General features: G+C 41.2%; 1 protein-coding gene across 6 annotated transcripts; it reads left to right on the forward strand.

The window, feature by feature from the left end:
* The first annotated feature begins 218 nt into the window (after nucleotides 1–218).
* TFG (trafficking from ER to golgi regulator) lies at nucleotides 219–24,941 on the forward strand. Of its 6 annotated transcripts, none has more exons than XM_085072215.1 (9): nucleotides 219–325; nucleotides 3,933–4,036; nucleotides 5,703–5,911; nucleotides 12,599–12,682; nucleotides 13,576–13,722; nucleotides 15,089–15,256; nucleotides 17,527–17,667; nucleotides 21,592–21,681; nucleotides 24,159–24,941. In XM_085072215.1, the coding sequence occupies exons 3-9, from the start codon at nucleotides 5,728–5,730 to the stop codon at nucleotides 24,515–24,517; spliced, it is 1,173 nt and encodes a 390-aa protein (XP_084928341.1). In that variant the 5' UTR covers nucleotides 219–325; nucleotides 3,933–4,036; nucleotides 5,703–5,727; the 3' UTR covers nucleotides 24,518–24,941. The 6 variants fall into 6 exon arrangements, with proteins under 6 accessions (XP_084928341.1, XP_084928371.1, XP_084928332.1 ...); XM_085072206.1 differs by lacking the exon at nucleotides 219–325 and adding an exon at nucleotides 1,085–1,235; XM_085072223.1 differs by lacking the exon at nucleotides 219–325 and adding an exon at nucleotides 1,085–1,235 and having other exon boundaries at nucleotides 24,162–24,941.
* The last annotated feature ends 578 nt before the right edge of the window (nucleotides 24,942–25,519 follow it).

Below are 25,519 nucleotides of genomic sequence, written 5' to 3' on the forward strand. Positions count from 1 at the left end.
TTAATATGAAGCATTTTCAGCATACCCCCCTCCCCCCAAGAAAATGATACATTTTTTGGCTTTTTTCTCATTCGTCTAGGGAATCCTAATTTTGGAAATGGAACAAAGTAAAATTATATTTTTCAGGTTATACGCTAAATGGTTACAGGAACAATAGTTCAGCTCTTATCTACACGTGGAATATATTTATCTTCGTAGTGTAGTGAACTTTGGTACTGTTTGTGATATGTGGGCTTCAGGGATCATGAAGTTTCTTGTCACCACTTTGGAAACACTGCTTTGATAAAGAAATGAATTGGAGAAGGACTGAACCCCCAGTACAAAGGTATGAAATATGAGTGGCAGAAAGTATAATGGACGGAAAAGTCCATGGAAAAGATCTTTCCTACAATTTTTAAAGCAAGGATTTTTTTCCGTTGAAAATGCCCAAATTATTTCTAAATATTTTGTAACATTTAGCAGAGAAGCCTTCTGAGCCATGCCCCTCCTCCTCTTTGAAATGCTTGGAATTAAAAATTTGTATCGTGTTCATCTTTTGTCGCCTCCATTTCAAATTCTCACTCCGTTTTCAATCTGCTTACTGCTAGCTGGACCCTCCTCTAGGCAGGGACTGAGCTCTCAGCAAGGACAAATAATACAAAAATCGAACAACTCCTACATTTTTCCTGTCCCGGCAGAAAGCACTATTTGGAAGCTTTGCTTTTTAAGATATTAAAGGAAAAGGTGTCTTTTCAGAGGCATCTTTAACGCCAGGAAGTACCTAAGCACAGCTCTGCTTCAGGTAGCTCTTCACAGGCACCTCTCTCGTACGCACATTAGAGTGTGTGGGTGAATATGTTAGTACGATAGTAGCGAATGGCAGGATGTGACCATCCGAGGATGAATGCCTCCCTCCCGTGTGCAGGTGGCGGCGTCTAACAAGCACAGGGGGATTTGAGGCCCCGTTTCCCGCCGAGCCCCGCCGTGCTGCGAAGGCCAAGGCTGGCATTAGACAAGCAGCCCTCAGAGGGAGCGCGGGCTGGCTGGGGAGCGCTGAGGTGGCAGGGCGGGAGCGAGGCGGCAGCCATGTTGGCCGGAGGGCGGGCCGGCCGGCGGAGCGCAGGCGCGCGGCTCGCGCAGGCCCGGCCTCGCTCCGGCCCTTGTCTCTGCCCTGCCACGTACGGGCGGCGGCGGCCGTGCCGGGATCCGCGGGGTGCGCGGGGCGGCTGCAGCGGCGGCACGGCGCAGAAACCAGGGTGAGAGAGCGGGGGCTGCTCCCGGGGCAGCCGTGTGTGGAGGCGGCGGGAGGGAGGGAGGCAGAGAGTGAGGGCGGCTGTGGGTTTGGGGCGAGCCGAGCACCCCCTCCTCCCCCATCGTTCCCCGGCGCCCCGGTGACGCGGCCCCTGGCGGAGCGGCCGGGAGACCCCTGGCGTGGCCCCGGGCGCGGTGAGGGAGGCGGGGAGCACCCCGCGGCCTCCTGGGCCCGGGCGGCGGGAGATCCCGGGAGCGCTCCCTCGCACGGCCGGCTCTTCCCGGGGTCACCCAGCCGCTCTCCCGGGGAGCCGCGGGACCTGCCGGCTCCGCATTGCCCGGCAGAGAATGGCCGTGACTTCTGTCCCGCTTTGGGCCGGGCCTGCCCGTGTGGGAACTGGGGGAAACCGAAAAGAGCTCTTCTCCTTTCTGCTCCCTCGCTTCACCCCCCAGCTGTCTTGGGAAAACTCTCTCTAGTGGCGTTTGGGAGGCAGTCCTGCTTGTCCGTGTTTCTGTCGGCTTCTCCCTGATCCTCAGCCCTGTTTGGACAGGAAAAATTGAAGCAGGCGTGCCTGTCCTTCCCTCACCTGGGCAAGGCTGTTTTTCCCTGCTGCTGTGCAAAAAGGGTAGTGAAATACAACGTGGTGATGAGATGCTGGTTTTAGAGGGGATCCTGAAGTGAGTGGCCCAGATTGGACAGTCCCTGTCCACATGCACCACCTAGATTAGTGCATGATGTGAATAGAAAGTGAGCCAGGAGGGGACAGAAAGTCTGTACCTGCAAAATGTATGTGGTACACCGGGAAGGTTAGAAAGATGTCAGTGTGATTCTTGCAGGAAGCAATCTTCAATCTGAAACGTGGAGACATGAATATTTTTTGGTTGGTTGATCCCACCCTGCCCCAGGAAAGCAGACACACACTGATTCTGGTAAAAAGCTCATTAGTGTGCATTCTGGATGTGTTCTCTGAAAAACTCTCTCAATGGAGTCACCCATTCTGCTGTGTCACTGTGAGGGCAAAAAGCTTGAGTGCTGTGTAATTCAGTAATTTGAACATTTCACATAGTTTTCTGTAACAGTTGCAAGCAGCTGCAGTGTTTAGAGTCTGTCTCTTTAAACCTGGATACCTTCAAGCAGAATGGAGAACAGCTGGACCAAACAAAAAAAGTGCATTTAAACATTCTCCTGCTAGCTTTTCATTCAGTGATAGCAGGTTTCTGTGAGTAATGCTGGTAAATAAGGCATTACGTAGCTCCCTTCCTTGCACAAAGATACAAATGACATGATCAAGCTGTTGAAAGGCCAGAGGAGTTCAGCTGTGTCTACCAAAATGTGTATCTTTAGGAATTTCGGGTGAGGTTCAATTCTCACTGTTAACAGTTCCTGAGTTGCATGTATTGTAATGCTGAAGAAGCAAACCCAGTGCCCAGCTCCAGTGTTTAAACAACATGAGGGGGTAGCTAAATTAACTCTTTGGTTAAATGACTCTTAGATGCATTATCTGGATCCTGTATTTGTGCAGAGCAATAAACTTACCTGGAGCTGTAACAGGTCTGGGGTGAAAGGGGCACTATCTTCATGCCTTACTCATTTCATAAAACATGAGTGAGGCATCAGAAAAGTAGTCTCTTCCTGTTCACTTGCTTACTATGTTACAACGGTCTCACCCTCTCGCTGTCAGGAGCAGGCACAACCCTTTTTAAAGGGGAACACTTCATACCCAGGATGAGGTGAGCAGCAGAACCTTTGAGAAGCAGAGTAGCTTTTTGGCTTCTCTGGGGTTTGCTTGTTCTCTGCCTTCGTGCTGTATCTTCCAGTTGAGTTGAAAGAGGAGAGCTGGGAAGCCCAGCTTTATGTGGATAAGGGGACCTACTATTTTCCTGTGGTTAGCAGTGAATCATCTGAAAATCAGATTGTGGCTGTTTGAAATTGGCTGTGCGTGTGAGAGAAGAGTGCTAGTAGGGTACACCCATGGGGTCAGGGGGAGGAGCCAGGTCTGTTCCCTTTTGGGCTGTTCCCTATGCTAAATCATCTCTTGGAGCTCTGGGCATTGAGCACTTCTGGAATAAACAGGTGGGCTAGATAAACATCACATGAGCTGTCCAGCACAAAAAGCACAATCTTAAGCTGTACTTTTAAGTGGTTGTATTTTTCTGATGCATTTCCTTCTTGCCCGGTTTGGTGGCTCTTGTGGGAAAGTGGCTCCTTTCCTCTTGGTAGTCTATCCTACTGCTGTCTGGTCTGTCTTTGAAGGCACCACTACTTAACACCACAGAGGCTTGAGCCTTAAGCTAAGAGATGCACGTCTCAGTTTTTTTTACAATTAAATCAATCAAAGTTTATTTTCTCTAACTTAACCTAGGGCTTTAAAATGGAGGCCATACGAATGCATGTTTTGAGGCTTTTGGGGAAGATGACTGTCCTGGAAAGGAATGTGTTACTGTTAGGAATTCCTACAGGCCATTAGAAAATTTAGAAAAAGTAATCTTTTATTATGAAATTAAAAGTCTTGTTCGAGATCTGTTTTAGATGAATTCAAATTCCACAATACTCAAAAGTGTAAATATGATTGTTACATTATGGATAAACCAAGGATTTTTAAATTGGGTATATGCACTAAGATGTTCTAAAGTGAAGGATAGATGTGAATTGTGTCATTCTAGGGAAGTGTGACTGTAAATATGTTTCTTTTCTGATTCAGCTTACTGTTCTCTGGCACTGATAGTGCATGGCGGTTTATCCTAACTCTGTCCTGAAGTGAGGTGGGAAACTGTCCAATAATCCAGCATCACTAAGACAGACAAGGTAATGATAAATGTGTATTTTTGGGAAGGAGATGAAAGGAAACCTGTGGGTTGATACTGTTTTATTTTTTAATGCTTAGATTAAAAAAAAAACCCAACAACCAACCAACCAACTTGTGCAAAACCTTATGCTTTTAAATCTAATTTAAAGTTAATTAGGCTGGGTTGATGTACCTGGAGTCAAGACTCCTATATTGCAAAACATGAATAATGCATTAGTGAGCACTAACAATACTATAAACTTCACTGTTTCATCACAGTGCCTCAGCAGCAACGTGGCTGTGTTAATTGTAGGTCCCTTTTCCCTGCAATTAGACTGTATCCACCTACCTCCTCTTATGTGTGGTGAGGAGAGTGAGTTTTGTTCAATAATTGCTTGTATCTTTTTGGGCTATACAAAGGGATTTGCCTGAAATTTTTGCTTTATGTTAACTTAATTACCAAACTCCCCAGAAACTTAATTGCAATCTAAAGATAGCATCATACTGCATCTTTTTAATGCAGAACGTTGTCATTGAAACAGTAGAGTTAAGTATATGCAGGTGGATCAAGGAATGTATTAAAGACTTTAGCTGAGTATCTAGGTTCTGGTAGGAAAGAATTAATTTTCAGTGCAGTACTTTAAAAATAGACTGACTGTAGCAAAATTCATTTTTCTCATAAAGCACTGTGTTATAACATCCTTAAAGGTAAAGGAGAAATACCTGCCTATCTCCAAGAAGAGCTCTTCTTGCAGAAGAGAATGAACAACATTCTTGTCTGCATGTGGCTATAGAAATCTTAATTTGGATATGGGCTGCCTGCATTTTAAGATCTCCAGTAATTGTGTTTCAGATGTTAAGATAACTGCTTCTGTAGTTGCTCCTCATTCCAGATCTATTGTTTTGGCCCTGTCCAGAGCAGTGAAAATAGGAGGGGACATTTGACTAAGTATCTGGTTATCTCTTGTTTGTGGTTTTTTTTTCCCCTCTCATTCCTCTTAGTAACTTTGCTGTAGTTTCAGATTTTTGGATGTAAGGCCTTTGTGTTTTTAAATGAGAGATGCTTCATACAAAGTGGTAATTTAAATTTTTTTTTTCTATAAAGTGTTAAAGATATAACAAGTATATGCTAGTATATGCTGCTAGGACACAGGATGGCTTTGTTGCACTTCCTAATGAGCTGGAGCAGTTGTTCACCTCTTAAAACACTGAGCGTAACAGACTGTTTGACCATGTGTTGAGCCCAATGGGTAGCTGATTTGTGGTCTATTGAGCTACTTTTAAAAGTCTAAAATGTTGGTTAAAATAACTCAGTCAAAATTTTTAAAAAGTAAAAAATTGTGTATCTTCCTTTCTCAGTGGATCAGAGCCCTCAGTGAGTTCTGATCATCCATGTGATAAAACCAATGTTTAGCTCTGCACTTATTTGTTCAAGAAATAATGCATGATTCAGCTTGATCCCCTTAGTAAAGCCACCTTACAGCCTGTAATTGTTGAGATATTTGTTCTGGCAGTCTTTTCTTAAATGAGAAAAAAAAAGTGCTATTTGTTCTCTTATCATAATTGGGGGCATGTAAAAGTAATCAGATAAGGTGATAATGTAAAGCTTCGGAATTGTCATCAGATAGATTTACATAACTAACAGTTCAATTTTCTGAAATGTTTTTAATGTTTTGCTGCTAACAGATCTGCAGGCGATAAGGAATCCACCATGAATGGGCAGCTGGACTTAAGTGGGAAGCTGATCATCAAAGCTCAGCTTGGGGAAGATATTAGGAGAATCCCTATTCATAATGAAGATATCACCTATGATGAATTGGTGCTAATGATGCAAAGAGTTTTTAGAGGAAAACTTCTGAGCAATGATGAAGTCACAATAAAATATAAAGATGAAGGTAAGGTTTAAATACTGCTGTTGAGGTTTAATTGACTACTGTTGCTCTGATATGATTTACCTGTGGATAGACTTTGAAATTTACCTTTCAGAATTGTCCAGTGCCATGGGCAAGTGCAAGTGATTTCTTGTAGAATCTTTTCAATCAGACAATAGAGGCTGTATCTCTTGTTACTCTCTCTTAACAGCATTTCCTCTGTTTTTTGTCTCTGAAAGTACATTTTTGCTGTTGCAAGACATTGATTGCAGGTTTCTCTTCTGTTCACTCAACTGACCATTTTTTGAGTTTTCAGTGGGTTTGAAAGTGAAAAGAGAATAAATATGTGTGACCTAACATAAGCTCTTAAAAGACTGAAAAATTGATTTATGTAGTAGTAATTCTTGATTGTTTCCCTCCATCAGTAGAGATTAGAAAAACGTTTTAACTTGAAATACATACTAAAAGTTATCTTTCCTCTGTGTGACCATTTGAATCTGTTGGACATTGATTGTTCCAAAGAACTGATCAATCATCAGTGTTAAAACAAACACAACCTCAAGAAAGAAGGTCTTCCACAGAATGAAGAGAGCCATATTTCAGATGCATAGAGACAGAAGGGTGTGACTGGGGGTTTGTTCTCTTTGATTGTCAGTGTGGGGCATGGATAAATTAGTTAATCTGGGACAGAGGGATGGTGTTCATAAAATGAAACCTAAAATGAAGTGATAAAATCCGAAGTCTCTTATAGACTGTGATAATGATGCTGTTGCAAAGTAAAAAGTGCTGCATTACTGAGGCATTCAGGTTAATTTCTCTTAATAGCACTAGGAAACTTTATTGCTGCCTGTGGTACCTAAAATGTCAAATAACTTTTATTCATACATCTAAGCAATAAAATTTCACTTTGAATGACCCTGAGACAATTTCTTCAAGTTCTTGAATCCTTTGAGATGCTGCTTATCAAAAATTGATAAGCAGTGTAGGTCTAATATTTTGGTTCTTGATCTCTAATGAGAGGGCACTCAGTGGATCTGTGGTAGTTTCATTTTTCCTCTTATCAGATATTTTTTTTTTCTTTCTGGAATGAGAAAGGTGAAAGGAGGTTGGATGCTTTTTGATTAGGTTAAAACTTCTAGTTACTTCGGGTTTTTTGCATTCTTCCCCATTTTTTAAGTATAGTCCTTTGGGGCTTTTAGTGTAGACTACTGTCTCTGTTTTACTCGAAATAACATAATGGTGGATGATGGAGACAGTAATTACAGTTCCATTCTTTGGTTGTCTTTCACAGTCTAGACACTTCCTGCTTTTGCTTTTAACTTTCTTCGTCTCAGAATTGTGTTGGATTTGCATGGCCTGGCTTTGGTAGTTGGGGCACTACAGGGAAGGCCAAAGCCAGGCAGCTCCAGGGTGGACACACTGCTGCCAAGGCTGAATCAATCAGAAATGCTGGTAATGCCTCTGTGGTAACATATTTAAAAAGGAAAAAAAAAAACGGTTAAGGTACAGATGTAATTGTGGCCAGAGAAGAGAGGAGCAAGAATATGTAAGAGGAACAACTGTGCAAACACCAAGGTCAGTGGAGAAGGAGGGGAAGGACATGCTCCTGGCACCAGAGCAGTGATTCCCCTGCAGCCTATGGTGCAGACCATGGTGAGGCAGGATGTGCCCCTGCAGCTCATGGAGGTCCATGGGGATGCAAAGATCCACCTGCAGCCCGTGGAGGAGCCCACATTGGAGTAGATAGATGCCTGAGAGGAGGCTGTAACCCCATGAGAAGCCTGTGCTGGAACAGACTCCTGGCAGGGACCTGCAGAGCATGCAGAGAGTAGCATGTGCTCAGGCAGGTTTCCTGGCAGGACTTGTAACCCTGGGCAGGACTCATGCAGGCTGTTCTTGAAGAACTGCACCCTGTGGAAAAGTGAGCCACGTTGGTGCAGTTCCTGAAGAACTGTTGCTGATGGGGTGCACTCACATTGGAGAAGTTCATGGAGGACCCTCATGTGGGAGGGACCCCATGGTGGAACAGGGAAAGGACTTCTCCCTGAGTAGTGGCAGAAACTGTAACTTTCATTCCCTGTGTCCTGCACCACTGGGGGAAGAAGAGATAGAGCCTGGAAAAAAAGGAGGGGTTGAAAAGTGATTTTAAGATAATTTTATTTTTCATTATCCTGCTCTGATTTTGACTGGTAATAAATTCAGTTAATTTCCCCCAGCTGAGTCTGTTTTGCCCATGATGGTAATTGATTTGTGATCTCTGCCTGTCCTTACCTCATATCTTGTCCTTTCACTGTATGTTCTCTGTCCTGGCCGCTTGTGGAGGGGAGTGATAAGAGTGGCCTTGGTGGGTACCTGGCATCCAGCCACACAGAATGTACTGCAATTCTGCTGTGATTTCTGTGTGTGTTATCCTAGCTGATCATCACTACTAAAAACATGTAAATGTTGTTCATATCAGAGGTAGTTACAAGTGATCAAGGGAAAAGTTAACAAGGCTTCCGTTTGCTTGTCACGTGAGAGCTGTGATATCCTTAACTTCATTTCAACTAGGCTAAGATTCTTCTTTAAGTCTGTTTCACTCATTAGATGCATTGGAATATATACATTTTATCTATTTCTGTTTTGTTTTTTATTCCCCCAGACTTGCAGGAATGCTTGTCTGGATCTGTTACAAGGAGATACCTTAAACTGGTCTAAGGATGTCCACTACTTCCACAACCTCCATCTGTGCCTTCTCCAAATTCACGTGCACAGTCTTTGAGCATTCAAGGAATGCTTCATCTACCCCACCATATTCCTATGTTATGTTTAGGTTTATGTGGTGGTTTTATTAATTACCAGAGAAAAGAAGTCTCAGGTTGAATACGGCTGTGTCAAGTCAAGTTTTATATGCAAGCTGGGCATCTTTCAAACTCCTGAGCTAAGGAAATTGCTCTGCTAGATGTGAAATAATTTTCATGTCCTATTTAAAGTTCTCAAACATGTAAAACCTAATGTCAGCAAAAAAAAAAAAACCAAAACCAACCCAACCCCAAGCAAACTAATGAGGACTGTCAGCAGTGAATTTGTATGAATCAAAGAGTGAAATTGCATCTTAAGCACACCATGTTACTGAGTTACACATGCTAAAAGCCCCTATAGAACCAGTAATAGGAACTTTCCTTTTTTTAACTTATGCTTGAATTTAAAACAGAGAACTGTGTTTTTAACAGTCTTACCAGAACTGTGTAGTGTGAGATTGGCATTTCTGCTCTTGTTCTTCATTACCTTGTAATAGAAGTTGGTGTCACTGTGTCAGAGCTGCTGATGGGTTGTTTACTCATACTGCATGTATTCAAGCTGCTGTTCTAGTCAGTAATCTCTCAGCCTTTGGTAGATTTACCAGAGTGAAGGAAAACTGCATTTTGATGTAGTGTGGTTTTTTGTTTGTTTGGGGTTTTGTTTTGTTTCTGTTTTTTTAAAAATTGAGTAAATGAGAAATGTAAGGGTAGATAAATCTAGTAGTAATGAAGCTTAGTAGATGAGGAAACAGCTAGCAGGGCCAAGGAATGAGGCAGATTTCTAATGCTGCATCATGGTGATGCAGCATTAATGCTAAAATACCTTTTAGTGGTTAGTTGAGGGAGTCACTAGTTTATAGAAAGATAAAAAAATTGTAATTGACATAGCAGAGAATGTGATAGATGGGAACTTGTAGAGAGGGAAAGCTGTGTCCCTTGTAAATGAGAAAGATAGTTCTTCAAATAACAAGATTAGTAGAGAATATAAAGGAAAGTCTGTTTTATTTTCCACCAGAAAATAATTAACATTGTGTAATTCTATCTATGTAATGGTAACAGGAATTAAGCTTCATTGACATTCTTTAAGATGAAAAGCTTTTTTTGCTAAATCTAGTGTACTTACATTGTCAGACTTTTCTATGACTTGACATATACCTTATGAATCCTAGCATATGCTCAACTCAGATAATAACTTGATGGCTGTCAATAGGAATCATAGAACTGACTTTATGCATCTAACAAGATTCTGTGTTTGGTGCTTCAAAGCCATTTTTTTCTGCTAACAATTTAAAATAGAATATTTATTCATTATTCTTAATGCCTTCAACCTAAAGGTTAAAATAGATGACACAGAATAAGATGGAATGATCCCAATTCTTTTGGGTGACATTAATCCATGTATCCATGTGTATTGATGTGCATTTTCATTTCACTGTGCAGGATAGACTGTTTAGAACATACATCTTTGTTCAGGCAGTGAATCTGAGTGTTGACTGGTATGACAGAAGACTATGAAAGGATGGTTTGCCAGTGTTGTGGATTGACAAGAGAAGCAATTATCATTTAGTGTGTTACTAAGATAAATAAGGAGTAGAAGGGCTTTGTGTTAAAGACACCAGTGAATTTTGGTATCAGCATTTAGGAAAGGTTACTAAAGAGCTGGAGAAACTGTTTTAGTTGGAGAGAACACACACCTCATCCCACTGCCCTTTACTGCCAAACTATAAAAAAATCTGTTTGACTTTGATAAAGTTTGGGGTCTGATTGTCTAAGTCCTGTTATGGAACATAGTGGCGAAGAGAGATACTATGATCCTCTTCCTGACACTGGTGAGGTGGCACTGGTGAATCTGCATGTCTGTGCTCACTTTTAATGTCTGCACTCCATGACAAAAAGACTTGGAAAAGCTGCAGTGGGTCCAGCAGGGTGGGGTGGGGACAGGGAGGGGCTTTGTGCAGGTGGTCTTTAGGGAGCTGTGCTTGTTCACTGTGCTGCAGGGGGGGCTGAGGGCAGAGCTCAGAGCAGCCTCCAGCTGAGGGGGAGTTGCTAAGACCATTGGATGTGAACTGTTTGCAGCAGCACTGGATGGCAGCAGCCAGAAATCACAGTTTGAGAGGTTGAGTGTGAGTTTTGGCCAGGAGGGCAGTGTGTCACTGGAGCAGGCTGCCTGGTGGGGTTTGGAGCCCTTATTTCTGGAGACTTTCCAGTCTCTACTCAGAGAATCCATGACTGATACTGCTATCAAGAGATGTCTTTTGAGATTCTGAAAGTGAAAAACAGGACATAAAAAGATCTTTGGAGAAAGTTATTTTATATGCCATCACTTTATTAGTATTTGTACTTTTGTTAGAAAGAACTCTGTTTGAAGACTGACAGGCAGTGTGAGGTGTTTATTAATAGTAATATACTTAAGAAAACCTTCCATTGCAGAGATGTTACTTGTAGTCAGGTATGACAAAATTAGAATATGTAGTTGTGTAAATTCTGAGGTGTTTTTGACTTGATATCATGTGTTTTGTGACTATTCATACTGAATCATTAATTAATTTGAAAATTTTAACTGTTACTTGAATAGAGTTTGCCCTTGTCACTAGTGTGTAAGGGATTGATATACATTCAGAGTTTTTAGGCAGTAATCTGTAATTGGAAACATGTTCTTGTGTCTGTCCACAGAGCCCCCTTGACTACAGTGTTTTGTGGGGGGAATGTGGGCAGCTTGGAGTTGGTTTTGTTCCAAGCTGTGTGTCATTTGTCTAAACACTGTTGCTTTTCAAGGTGAAACTTCACTAGATGGTGTTTCACCTCAGCTCCCAGTCATCAAACTACTCTGGCAGGAAGTGTTCCTGCTATCCCTTGTGCCAGTACATGCTTTCCTGATAATGTGCTCCTACCCTTTCCTTTGCACTGCTTAGTTTGGGGTCATTTAAGCTATTAATAACCTGTTCAATGTTAAACACCAGAAAATCTGTCCTGCCAAAGACAATAGTCTTGTGTTAGTTGTGATTTTGTCGAGTAAGCAAAGCTGCTAATGTAGCTTTTCTTGACTCAAAAATCATGAGAGACCAGACTGAATGGGAACTTGGTATCTCTTTTAGGATTAGTACAATTAAAGGTGATCAGTGCTTTGTGCATACGTCTTTGTATTTTAAGAATAAATTATTCCATCCAGTTCTAATATAGTTCCCGTAGCTGATGGCAATGTGCAAATTCATTAGGATCCTCTGACATGTGACATGGAAGAAATCCATGCCTAAGAGTTGTGACTTCATGTCAACTTCCTGTTTGAGAGAGTTTTCTTCTAACTGCTTTGGCATCTTCCTGTCTTCATACTTACTTGTATGTTAAAGCTGATAGATGTCTTTACTATTCACTTCTACACATGAACTTTATTTTTCAGCAAGGGAATGGTAATAGTCTTGCAGCTCATATGCTCTGAATATAACCTGAGGAAGTGTTTTAGACATTTGAAATTTTACCGTGTCAGCACCTGTGTTTTGGTTTTTAAAAACGGAGTTGGGTTTGTATCTGACTCCTGTCTGTTCATGAACAGCACAGTTCTGGAGCCACTTGGCACAGGCATTTCACTTCTAACTGGTAGCATTGTTCTTTATGGTGTTGGACTTTGTGTCCTTGTCTCCAGACAAGAGTTTGGAAAACTCTTTGCTCTGATATTTCATCCTATATGTAAACATACAGATCAAAGGGCTAATGTCAGAAGACTCCCTTTTGGAGTCAGTCATGCTTCTGTCTTACCTTCTGTGCACTATTTCTCTGCACACTGATTCTTGCACTAAAATATAAACATTTTTTCTAGTGACTTCACAATTAAACAGGGAAAGTTTTTCACTAATGGAGAAACACTTCTGTCCTAATGTGAAGTTCAGTAGTCATAGGCTTTGATTTTAATGTAACTTTTTCTTGTTCTTTTCAGATGGAGATCTTATAACAATTTTTGATAGCTCAGATCTCTCCTTTGCAATTCAGTGCAGTAGGATACTTAAGCTGACATTGTTTGGTAAGTATAGAATTTTTCTATTTGTTTTAAATAATATTTATTAAAATTCAGGCACAGTGGACTTCACTGGAAGGTGCAAAAACCTTTAAATTTATCACCTCAGAAGGTGAAGAAAATGAAATCAGTAAGCTAAAACTGCTGAATTAATATATGATATCTGTTTTCTCTTGATGTTTTTCATGAGACATGGAAACTGAAACTACTGCTTTTTATAAGATTACGCAAAAGATTTGGCATGTGTACATATACATGTGATCAGTGGTTCTTTTCTTCCTTAGTGCTACTTTCCGTGTTATCTTAGACTCTAGCATTTGTTGGGTTTTCTTCACAGGTGCATGGGAATTTGAAGGTGATGATCATCTAGCAGTGTTACTGGTACACTGCTCCAAAGTAGTGTTAGTTGCTCGAAGCTGAATAGATCTTAACATTTATGCTTTGGCCTTTGTGTAAAAGTTCTTTATTTTCAAACTACTGTAGGTAACTTGGCACACAGTTCCAAGGAACAGCACCTGCCTTTAACTTGGATACAGACCTTATTCTAGAATTGCAGCAATGTTGTGTCTGCTGCATTAGTTCTAAAGTGGCAGCTTTCCAGGACCACTGCACCATGCAGGGCATATTCATGGAAATGAGTAAACAATGCAGAAACTTACTGTGGACTTTAGTTTGGCACTGTAGCTTTTGCTGAACTGAGATTATATTAAAGGAACAGTAAGCTCCAGAATGAGTTCAGTCTGTGTGAACTAAACTTTGTCACTTTAAACTCCACAAAAGATGATTTAACATGCTGCAAGCAAGTAAAACTTGAGATTTTTTTTTTTTTGTCATGTTAAACTGGATATCAAAGCTGGGTGTTACTACAGTCTTTAATTTATCTAATTGCTGTTTTGCAGTGAATGGACAACCAAGACCCCTAGAATCTAACCAGGTGAAGTACCTGCGCCGGGAGCTGATAGAACTTCGCAATAAAGTCAATCGTTTACTGGACTGTTTAGAACCACCAGCGGAACCAGGGCTTTCCACTAATCTGCCTGAGAGTGGTAGGCAGCCTGGCAAAGAATTGTTTGCTTTGATTTGCAGAGTGGTGTGCTGTTTAACAGAGTGAAACATGGATCATTCTTAAGTGTTGCTTGATGGCCCAGAACTTAATTTTTAATGCTTCAGTTATTTCAGAGACAAAATTTTTGTTCAAGGTATCTAGAGTAAAGCACTGGACTAACTTAGGAATTGAACTTCAGAATCCAAGGTTTTGTTGCAATGTATGCAAACACTGTAACTAACACATGTGAACCCCAGCAGTGTCTTGAGGGGGCTTTCAGCCAAAAATAGTTTGTTATTGCTGAAGAGTTCTTGCTCGCAGTTGAGTAGTCCCTCTGCTTACTTTGGGCTAGCTCTGGTGCTTATCTTGTGTTGCTAAGCAAGTTTGATTCACTAAAACAGTAAGAAGTGAATTCAGCAAAAATTATATCCACTTTTTTTGCCAGGTTAGGAAATTGAATCCACACATTTTGAGCTCAGACCAGCATCAGAGCTGTCTCAGGGTAAGCAGCATGAGGGTGCAGGTAGGGGTGGGAAAGGATATTTGGGGGAGGGCAAAACGGGAAAGAAACACTTATTCTTGCAGTTTTGAGCTATTGATCTCCTAGCTTAGGGCAGTTGTACTGCAAACATATCTCAGTGTGCTTTACTACAGATTTTGGGTTTGCTGGACACAAAATAATGACACAGAGTCATGAAGTACAGTGCTCTGATTAAAGAGGTGAACCAAGAACATCAGCCTGCCTTTTAGGAAATGTTGCTTTTGTATTTTACACTTTGAAATTTCACTGCTTTTTTTTTGCTTAAAAAAAATCCCATCCCTGTTCCTACAATACATGCAATTACTAATTCCAGAGGAATACCGTGGGTTCTGGTTACAGACTACTTGGAGGGAGTTTGGCGTGATGATCTAAGAGTGTAAACAAAACTAGCCAGTCTGTATCTATCTGTACTTGTTTGTTTTTAACAGAAGACGTGGCACTATTAGGTAAGGCATTTCTGAGCAATTTAGTCACGGGTATAGTTGCAAAGATACAAACTTCACCTATCAGCTTAGGAAAAATTAGTGGAGAAAGGTAGAGTACAAACCAGAAACTGCAGTTGATAAAACAGTGAAATAAGTTGGAACGTGTCCATTACATTTTCCTAATTTTGTATTGGTTGTCGGCAGTTCATTTGTTTGAAGCAGATTTCAGATTTCAGATACATCCACGATTCTTCACTGTTACCCTGACGTGCACATTTCAACAGTTAAAACATTTAAAAAAACCCCCCAACTCTGCAATGTTGAGGTTGCTGTAGTGCAATGTATGTGTGTGCTGGTGTTTCAGTTCTGGAGAGCTGGTAACTGGGCGTTTTGCTTTGTAGATGCTGTAGATGGTAGGGACGAAAAACCTGCTGCTGCTGACGCTAATGTTAAGCCATCCACTCAAGTTATAGCAGCGAGCATGTCTGCATTCGATCCGCTAAAGAACCAGGAGGAAATCAGCAAGAATGTCATGTCAGCCTTTGGCTTGACAGATGATCAGGTGTCAGGTAAGGATGTGGCTGATGAAAAGGAAAGCTAAACCTGTTCATAATCAATGACTCCAGTTTTGATTGGTAACAAAGCGTTTGTATTTTGGATGTATTAACCTGTGTTCTATGTTCACTATTTCTTCTCAGAATTCTAAGGTGTTATATCTGTGTGCTAACTTTTGTATACAAAATATTGAAATGCTGCTGTTGATTTTAGCATTGTGTTTTAGCTTGGAGTAGAAAATGTAGTAGTAATTAAATTTTTTAAAATTTGAATTATTTAAAGCTATTGTGTAGACTAACTTAATTGGTACCTGCCAGTGATAGAAGAACTCACTGCTCTGCTTTAGGGTTTGATCTTGCGGTTTGTGTACTCAGCCTCTGCTTCTGCTGTTTTGGTCAGTCAGAATGTGTTGTATGACCCCACCTTTTCTCTGTTTCATTTTAAAGTAAAGAGAGTCAACTTTTTTACAGTTAATACAGAGGAGTAAGATGTGAATTATATTTATTTTTGAAGAGCTGGAGGACTGTTGGCCCTAGTAGTAGTATGCTAAGCATATGAAAACTGATTATACTAAACTGAATGCAGTGAGCTTGAGACAGTGTAACTGAGGCTAGAAAAGCAATATAGGATGTGATAAGGAGTGTGATGCAGAATATAGGGAAGTGATTTTGCACAGAATCTCTGTGGGCCTGGCAAGGTTTAATGTAGCATTGAAACATGAAAATGAAACTGCTGTTAGCTAACAGGATTTGCTATGTACTCTCCACTTCACAGCAGGTGAGTTTTATATGATGTGTGGAGTAACGATACAGATGAGCAAACCAGTAGCAACTGGAGTTTATTTCTCCAGTACAGCTGCCGTGGCAAAAGTGTGGAGTAAAAGGAATAGATCTGCACTGTGTGATTGTGATTGTGCAGGATCCAAAGCTGTACCCACAGACAGTGGTTGACTTGACAGTGAGGTACTAGTCTGTGGACCAGGGCTATTGTGTGATCTCTTCTTCCATGGCACATGTTGGGTATTGCCACAGTGTGGTTATTGCACAAACCAGAAAAAAGTTTGATGGTATTTGAAAACTTGCAGTGGGTTACCTGAACAAGTAAGCAATAGCAAGTGAAGTACAACGGGCAGGAAATTTGAGCTAATTTGGGAAGGAGTGATTTTGTCTGTGTGAGTTAATGCTTTGCTTACAGCATCAGTGATACTTCAATATTTGTCTCCATAATTCTTCTGAGAGAGTGAACTGACTTGACCATTCTTTGAACGTACAAAGAACTCCACAGAGGACCATTTAAGCAGGGTGTAAAAAGTCTCATTTTTAAAGCTGTAATCCTGCAGTTATGTATATAAATGCAAATCAAGAAGCAGGCAGATTTAATTTACCCTAACAAGGTTAGCATGAAAACACAATTAGGGGCTTGTTGGATGCATATTTATATTGTGTAAATATAATATTCTTAAAATTGCAAATGAATTTGCAGCAGTTCTAGAACTTGTGTTTAAGTGTGTGTTTGAAAGTAGTGTCTCATAGCATTCATACAGTTGGAAAAATCTGGGGTTTAAGCTCCCTTTGTTTCTAACAAAATATATTGCATTTAATTGTAGTATATTGTATTAGTTCACATATGTATTTCAGAACTTTTTACTAAGGTAGAGAAAATCTGAATTCCCTGTTTCCATGCTGTCTTTGGGTGCCAACTGGGATATTTTCAGAATTAGCAAAGCCGACAGTTGCTTGTAGACTGAAGCCTGCCATATCCTGTCTGGGAGTGTGATTTTAACATCTATTTGGAGCTTTTCTGTTCACATGCCTTTTGACTATTAGTAAAACACTTTGTGGACTGGTCCTGTGGTTCACAGTAAGATGCTAATCCATTTGGATAGTTCCATGTACCTTTTGCCTTTGCTTCAGATAAGAAAAAATAGGTACATAAGTGCAAATGTGGCCAGTCTTCAGTGTGTGTGTGCAAAGTGAACACTTGAAGCTGTTGAAAAGAATATGCTATTATGAAGGGTTTTATCTCACAAGTGAGTCAGGTTCCTCAAAAGGATGAAATTTGAGTGACCTAGAGACAGGTGGAAAATTCCCCCCCCCCAAATATTTTCAAATGGAAGTTTAGATGTGCAAATATACATTTAGTTTTAGCTTGGCTATAACACACAGATGTAAATCTGAAGTTGAAAAAAATATTAAAAATACTTCAAGGGAGTGGTCTTGTATTAGAATTTTTTTACTCCAACTCTGTTCATTTCACATACTGTATTTTGTTCTTGCTCCTCTAGGACCACCCAGTGCCCCTGCAGAAGAGCGATCAGGAACGCCAGACAGCATTGCTTCTTCCTCTTCTGCAGCCCATCCCCCTGGGGTTCAGGCACAGCAGCCACCCTACCCCAGCACGCAGCCACAGACGGGTCAGGTGGAAGGTAAGCAGCGTGCTTTTCTACTGTTCAGGATGGTGTCTGCTTCTGCCTTCAGTGAGCAGACCCAAAGTGGATACCACCTTGCAAATCGATGTTTGCCCCTAGGCAGAGCAGCTTTTGTCCTCACTGCCCGTGCTGTGCGGTGCAGAAACAGCAGGTGGAGCAGTGGCTTCGTCTGAAAGGGCGAGTGGTGTAACATGAGAGTTTTCGTGGTACTGTTTCCTGCTTGCATCTGTGCTCCTGTTGTACACTGTGTGTTGTGTCAAGCTTTCACTCAACTAACAGTCTGTAGACTTGTCTACTATGCATTAAAACTGTTGTTTACTCATCATTTCTATCCAACAGACTGGAACCATTATTTCATTGCTTTCTTGGTTCTGTGCTAGTCAAGTTAAACAATTTTAAATTCGTGGTAGTTCCAGTGTAAATCCTGAGAGCTCAGCTGGCTCTCCTTTAAAGTTTAAGGTCTTAACTCTGGTATTTAGATTTGCTTGCACTATGCCCTTTAACATGCTATTTGACTTCTCAAAATTAACCTTTTCTGAGGTTTCCTACATTTGGGCATCATTTTTTCTGTTGCTATTTTCTCAGTGCACTGAGCCTTCAGACCTGCACGCTTCTGGATTAAACTGTGAAATAACCTGCTTTGCTACTTCCACCTCCCTATGAAGAATAACATAAAGCTGTTTCTGTGCTGGTGTAGGCACAAGTGAGAGCCCACTGATGCTTTCTTTACTGATGGACTGCTCAGACACTTGTGAGAGGGTGACACTTGGATTGTCTTGCCTGAAGGGAATAAGTAATATTTTGATCGAGCAGAGTATTTGAAAAGCTGGTAGTTATGTATAATATTTAAAGAGGTATGAATACTGTTGGTTACAGTGGAGCTTATGAAACACTTCTTTTGCTGCTTCCAGCCTTTTTTGCGTATTAGTCAAGTGTTACAGCAAGAGACATCTTTGTAGCCTAAGGATAGAGCAGTTTGGCATTTATGTATAGTAGTTACTTTCGGGGGAAAAAGGGCCTTCTGTTGGCAGAAAATTTATATTAGCCAGAAAATCATATTCTCAGCTACTGACTTGAATTTTATGAGCATAGTTTTTTTACTTCAGTTTAATACAGCAAGGTATGAAGTTTTAAGTTTTGCTGTTAAGCTAGAACTGAAACACAGTGAAACACTTAAAAAGCCCTAGCAACACTAGTGTGGAATCCTGTATGGCTGCTAACACCAGGGAAGGGGAAAAGGTATTTGTTTCAGTAAAACTCATCCTTCTTGGGGAAGAAGTTGTCTAGGCTCATGTATCAGAGTAGATGCAGTGATTTTTCTAAACTTGGATCAAAAAAAATACAGTGCAACAGTACTAATTACAAAGGCTTTGGTCTATAATTTATGTAGTTTTTATTATTGGTACTGCAGTGTTTTAAGTGTTGATTCACTCTGTGGTTCAGATTTTGGGAAGAGATCAGAAGTAACTTTTGTCTTTGTTCATTAGAAATACTAGGAGGATTGCTTATGCTATGCATTGTATGTGTATGGTAAACAGCAGTCTCTTACCAAAGCTGGGGAATGTAGGTGCTATTACCAACTTTATTCCAAAGTGTTCAAAGACTTTCCTTTGAAACATGGAGTAATTTTCTGTGCTTCACTGAGGTTTGATAGCACCTCAGTCCAGTGGTAATTTGGGGGCTTGTGCTGTTCCCACAGATCTGTAGCCCAGCCAGAACTTTGGACAGGTTTTGAAGGTTAGGTTTTCAACAGAATGGACTCACATAAATGGCACTGCTGATGAAGAGCAGGTTCTTGTTAGAAACTAGTTTTGAAACTAGTTTGAAATTATTAGTACACTTTTTAAAAAACCCAAAACGCCCCAAGCTCGGCTTCTTCCACACATTTTCCCAGTATTTTGAAGATATGAGTAAACTGGTGATGCCAGTCATGGTCAGTCGTTCTGGTATATCAGGGATTATTTTTTAATGACATTCTCTGCCAATAAAGGATGCTGTAGTGAGTATAATTGGTTATTAGGTTGTTGTTACATGTGAATACCAAGTCACCTCACTTCTGTGTGCTGATACTTCTGAAGGGCTTGCCTCCCTGGAGAAGTTTTCAGAATTCACTAATTTGAATTAAATCAATCCAACAAATATGTTTCTTCAATACAGCACTGTGTCTTGTGGCCTGTGCTTTTCTACCACCAAATTCAGTCCTGAACACACACAAGAACCAATTATGTGCAGATGTGGATGCTTTTTTAATCTTTGCTGAAATACATGTAAAATCTCAGTCCCACAAGCACTTCATGATCTTCTAGGGAAAAGAATGTTGTATGAATATATATAAATGGTCTCTATTCTGAATCAGACTAAGAGTCTTTTTCAGTGCAGGGGAACAATGGTAAATGCTGGCAGATCCTTCACTGCCATAAGCACTGCTAAGTACAAAACCAGACACCAATGCGGTAGCTCATCTAGTATCCAGAATAAAAATCCAAGGAGAGAGAAAACTTTGTGTTTGAGGACCCATGGGATCCCTGCCTGTATTCATGGCTGTAAATTAAGAATGTTTTCTTGAACAGCACTGGAACACCTCTCTGTTCCTCACTAACCCTTCAGCCCTGGAGAAGAGAGCAAACCTTCTCAGAAACCTTTAGTAAAACTCTATGCTGTTTTTTGATAATCCTTTACCTGGGATTTCCAGCAGGTGCCAGTGTGGTCTCTATGTTAGCCTGTAGGGATTTATTCCAAGACAGGCAGCCTGCTGGTTATTCTCCCAGAACTTCCCCATGTCAAATGAGTTTACAAAAGAGAAAACATACTTTCTGAGATTCTAATTCTTAATTATCAAGCTAACAGGCTTAAATTATCTTCAAGCCTTGTGTTTAGCACTCTCATCATCCCACAATAATCATACACCAAATAATATTTTAAGTGACTGCATCAATATAAAGTATTCTAAACACCTTAGTGTGAGTGTAAAATACTGTTCCTTTGAGCTGCAAATAATGCAGGTAAAAGAAGAAATAAGGAGTTACTTTAAATCAGTGTGGACAGGAGTCTGTCTGGGAGAACTTGGAGCAGAGTTGAGCTGCTTTTGTCTCGGTGCATGCAGCTCTGAAGATAGAGTTTACAGTCTATTTATACAGTCTCCTAGTCCTTGCAGAATGAATAATAGTACAGTAACACTTCATAATAGTAAAGTTTCCATGTCTGCTCCAGTTCAGCTAAGCTTTAGTTTTGGCAGATAATTGGTTTTGTTCTTTGACCGTGACTTACTAGACTGAAAAACAGCAGAAGCATAAAGCCTCAACAGGACCCATAGGTTGTCTAAACAAATATTCTGCCTCTTCTGGCCAAGAAATTGAAAACAGTGAATATAGGAAAAATAAGCATTGACTTGGACTACCCAAGCTTCAGAATGTATGGTTTTATTTTTGCTTTGGGTGTATACCTCTGGGTCTCTTAAGAAAACTTGGCAATGCTAAGAGATGGATGACTTATCTGGAAAATGTGGTTAGCATAAATAATGTACCACTCTGCTTACAGTACTTGGTTGCAGAAATGGTCTTAAAAACCTAATCTAAACAGACAATCTGAGGACGTGTTTAACTTCTGAAGTACTTTAATTTACAGTGTAAGTTCTGGAGCAGTTATGAAGATGTTTAAAGATTCCTGGTCTGTTACCCACGAGGGTAGTGCTAGCTAAGGTGCATAGCTTCTGGCAGCCTCTGAAAATGTGCAATACTGAGCCTCACGTACCAGTAAGAACTCTTTAGATAAACATTATTCAGTCAGAACAACACATTTCAGAAACTAAAATCTGTACTTGGATGTCATTGGGTTTGTTTCCGTGATGTTGAGCTGTCAGGATATTGTTCCTGTAATCCCCCAGGGCACTGGGCTTCAATGAAATGCGTTTTTAATCCCTAGGTCAGATGTATCAGCAGTACCAGCAGCCTGGTTACCCTGCTCAGCAGCCGCAGGCTCAGCCCCAGCAGCAGTACGGCGTGCAGTACCCAGGTAAGCAGCTCTGCAGCAGCAGCTCAGCTCTAGGACCTCTTCTGCAGTGCCCAACCTGCCAGCTTCAGTTCCTGACCCCGTGGGGCATGTCAGGGTGCTGAGCTGCCCAGGTGCCTCTGTTCCTTTTGTGAACTGGCACAACTGAGAAATTGCCAGGAATAGAGCACTGTAGCTGTCTGTGTTGGTAATATGTAGTCAAAGTTCTGCACAGTCCTACCTGATTGTGACCAAAGGCGGACTTCGTTAGTAATCAGCAGAATGCCTTGTTAGAAAGGCAGGCAGAATGAATCACCTAAAGGGTGAGCAGCCTTTGGGATTATCTTCTGCAGTCATAGGATTCTAGCAAGTATTTGATTAAACATCCCAATTTAGTTTCCTTAAATATCAAAGTTGTCTAAAGATGGCCCTTATTTCTTGCATCTAGAATGATCTCCATGTACAAAATTTAGTGGTGTAAACATAGATTTACTGAATGTAGTTGTCATTCAGTAAATCCTTAGCTATTACAAATACTGTAAATGCCAGAGAAACTTTCAAGTGATAGTATTTTTTTAGTTGTTGATTTTGCTGATAACCGCAAGTAAAAGTGCCAGTAGACTTTTAGCAGAAGAATATTTTAGTGCACTAGTGGTTTATATGCAGTATGTGCAGCAAAATATGAAAAGCTGGCTTTTGTGTATACCCAGAATAAACTTGACCTCAGAACTTTCAGTTGCTTCCTTTAGAAGCAACTGGCATCTAGGAATGCATAGTATATGCTGGGAATCATAATCCAGACGAGGTTTAGGGATGAACCTGTAAGAGTAGATTCTGTAACAAATTGCATTTTGCTTAATACTTTTAGAAAATGATACAAAGCATTTATCATTCCTTGTTTAAAAAAATCTTCCTTAAACTAAACAAAAGACTCCCATTAAGTGACTCAGAGCTAGTGTGACCTTTTCTTGGTGCACAGTGGGAATGCATTGATTTTTATATAGATGAGAAGATTTGCAGAGCTCACGGAGAAATTTCTTGTTTAGCTTGAGTAAGAACCCTGGAATACTTGGACTAAAGGTTTGTCCCTCAGACCTTGTTCCTGTGCACTGTGTGTGAGAGCTAGTTGGTTTGAGTGTCTAAATGGTATCTTGTTCCCTGCAGATTACTCCCCCCCACATTTGTGATTAGAATGCAGAGGCAGATGTGCTAAGGCCTAATTTAAGAGGTAACAAGCCTGTTGGAAATAGAAGGGTCTGTCTGACTCTCTAGGCTTAAAAACTGAGTGGGGAAGCAAACAAATTCCAATCTGCTTTCTAGACATATCCTACCATCATCTAATGCATTGTTTTGCTGATGTTCCTGTGAAAGCTGTAGTGCAATGTGAGTTTTGCATTCCAATCAACATCATTGTCAAGTATGAATGAAATGCCACCAAAAACTTAATAGGGTACCTCTGTTTCTCATAACTTAGTTTACAAGTAACCTAATCTTCAGAAACAGGGTGTTTTTTAGGACCTATTGACAGCAGCCTTTGAAGATCTTGAGTCACACGATTTTTTTGTGTTGCTTTAGTTCCCATGAGTATTCTCCTTTCAAACCCATGTCTCTCCAAGAGCAGAATCCCTTCCCACTCTTGTAGATCTACTAGGCAACAGTGGCTATGTATACATGGTAGTAAAAATGGACCCTTCAGAGGTTTGTCTCAGGAGTAAATTTTGATCCCAGTTTCAAGGTGAGTTTACTCCAGTGCATTCTTACCCTTACTCTTTCTGTTTAGGGCTGTGCACTTTTAATAATTTGTGTGTCTGGTGTTTAATGCTGACAGGATTCCAGTCACTGGAGAGGTTTCATTGCAAGTAGCTGCAGGTGTGTTTCATGATGTATAAAAGTAGCTATTTCTTCATAAAATGACTTTGTCCCATTTTAAAATTTTCAAGAAGAGAAATTCCTTTTGGAAGCTGGTTTTATACAGAAAAATCAAATTTGGGACATGTGTAAATGGAAGTTTTGTGCTGAAGTATTCTGTTCTACACAACCTTTTCATATTTGACCCTAAAGAACTGAAAACAAATGTGATTTAACCAAAGGTATGACTTACATTAAACCCTGAGAGTATTGTCATGACAGTTTAATTTGGAGGTTTTATTTGGGAAGAGTTGAATTTTGCCTCATTTGCCCAATGAAGACTATTTTTCATGTGATATTAAGGAAAAGACTACTTGGTTTTGGTTTTTTTTTTCTTTATTTCTCGTCAGTCACAGGAAAGCTGTTTTATAGTAACTGTTGTCAGTGTGCTGTGCTGCCACGGTGTGCACCAAACCCCCGGCCGTGCGCTTATGTGAAAGGCAGGAAAACCCGCAGTTCACGCTTGGTTTGCCTTTTCTGTGCTTCCCGCATTGTTTTGCGTTTGTCACTGTGCACGTTGAACACACGAGGTCTTTCTGCAGGCACGCACGGTTCCTTAGTGTCTCTGACCCCGTTGCTCTCTGCCTTTCCAGCAGGCTACAGCCAGCAGCAGCCCCCGTCGCAGCAAGCGCAGCAGTTCCCGGCCTACAGCCAGGCCGCCCCGGCCCCTGCCGCCGCCTTCCCGGGCCAAGCGCAGCAGCTGCCGGCGCAGCAGCCGCCGCAGTACCCGGCGGGCAGCTTCCCCCCGCAGCCCTACACCACGCAGGCCTCGCAGCCCGCCGCCTACAGCGGCTCGCAGGCGGCGCCGGGCACCTTCCAGCCGCGGCCCGGCTTCACCCCGCCGCCCGGCAGCACCATGACCCCCCCGCCCAGCGGGCCCAACCCGTACGCCCGCAGCCGCCCTCCCTTCGGGCCGCAGGGCTACACCCAGCCCGGGCCCGGATACCGCTAGGGATCTGCCCCTGAACACGGCCACTGACAGCGCGATTCCATCCCGACAGACTCCAGGATTTTTAATTGAGATTCCAAAACTGTAATGAGGCAAAACTATAGCTGGTAATTAAAAATTCTGCTGGGGGGAGGGAAACGACCAAATCTTTCCTGCTTTAAATTGTATTCGCTTCCTAGTTTAATTTGGGGCTGGGTGGTTTTTGGAAAACACTACTTAAATGTCTGTAAAGTGATTGACATTCTAGCTTGCCTTGTCTGAAGGATATGAAGATACTAGATGGAAGTTTAGCCCACTTATCAGGCTTGTTTTTACTAATACCATGATGTACTAAATTAGACTCATTCTGGAGGTCAAACTAGATATGATGTATTATAAATTGTAATGTTCACATGGAAAAACTAATAAAAACCCTGAATCTACTAAATGCCTGATCTTGATTTTGGAAGTTAGGTAATACTGAACAAGACAGCTGTGCTAAGATCAGTGTGCATGCTGGGCATAAAGACTGAGTGGTAAAGAGCAGTGGTGAGCAGTGGGATTTGTAGAAGGAGAAGCAGATTGCTGGGTGTGGAAATGGAGAAGTGCTGTGACTGCAGAGGGCTTTCACTGAGGTTTCACAGCAGGAGGTGGTTTTGTGGTGTCTGCTGTCATTAATTGTCAAGTGACCCTTTTGCCAAATGGTTAGGAACCAATCCATAAAATCTTAAAGACTCTTATCAATTTTGATTTAACAAGGTGGGGGGGGAGAATGAATTTATTACTTCAAAGTTTGAACCAAATGTGTATCTTTAAAAAAGAACTAAAAAATCCCCAACTTTCCACAGGTTCTTTGCCACCCAGAAGAACGTGGGAGGGCAAGCCTAGTGACTTAATTTTGAGCCAAGAAAAAGCAGATCAAGGGCTGTAATGAATTCAGTAGACCATATTACAGCAGAGGGCAAAATATTCTCCCAGTTAATATTTTCCATTTTGCAGATTCTAGGAATATGTAAAACTTAAATA

Source organism: Lichenostomus cassidix, chromosome 1 (assembly GCF_008360975.1).
Source record: "Lichenostomus cassidix isolate B80296 chromosome 1, HeHo_3.0, whole genome shotgun sequence".
NCBI classification, from domain to species: Eukaryota; Metazoa; Chordata; class Aves; order Passeriformes; family Meliphagidae; genus Lichenostomus; species Lichenostomus cassidix.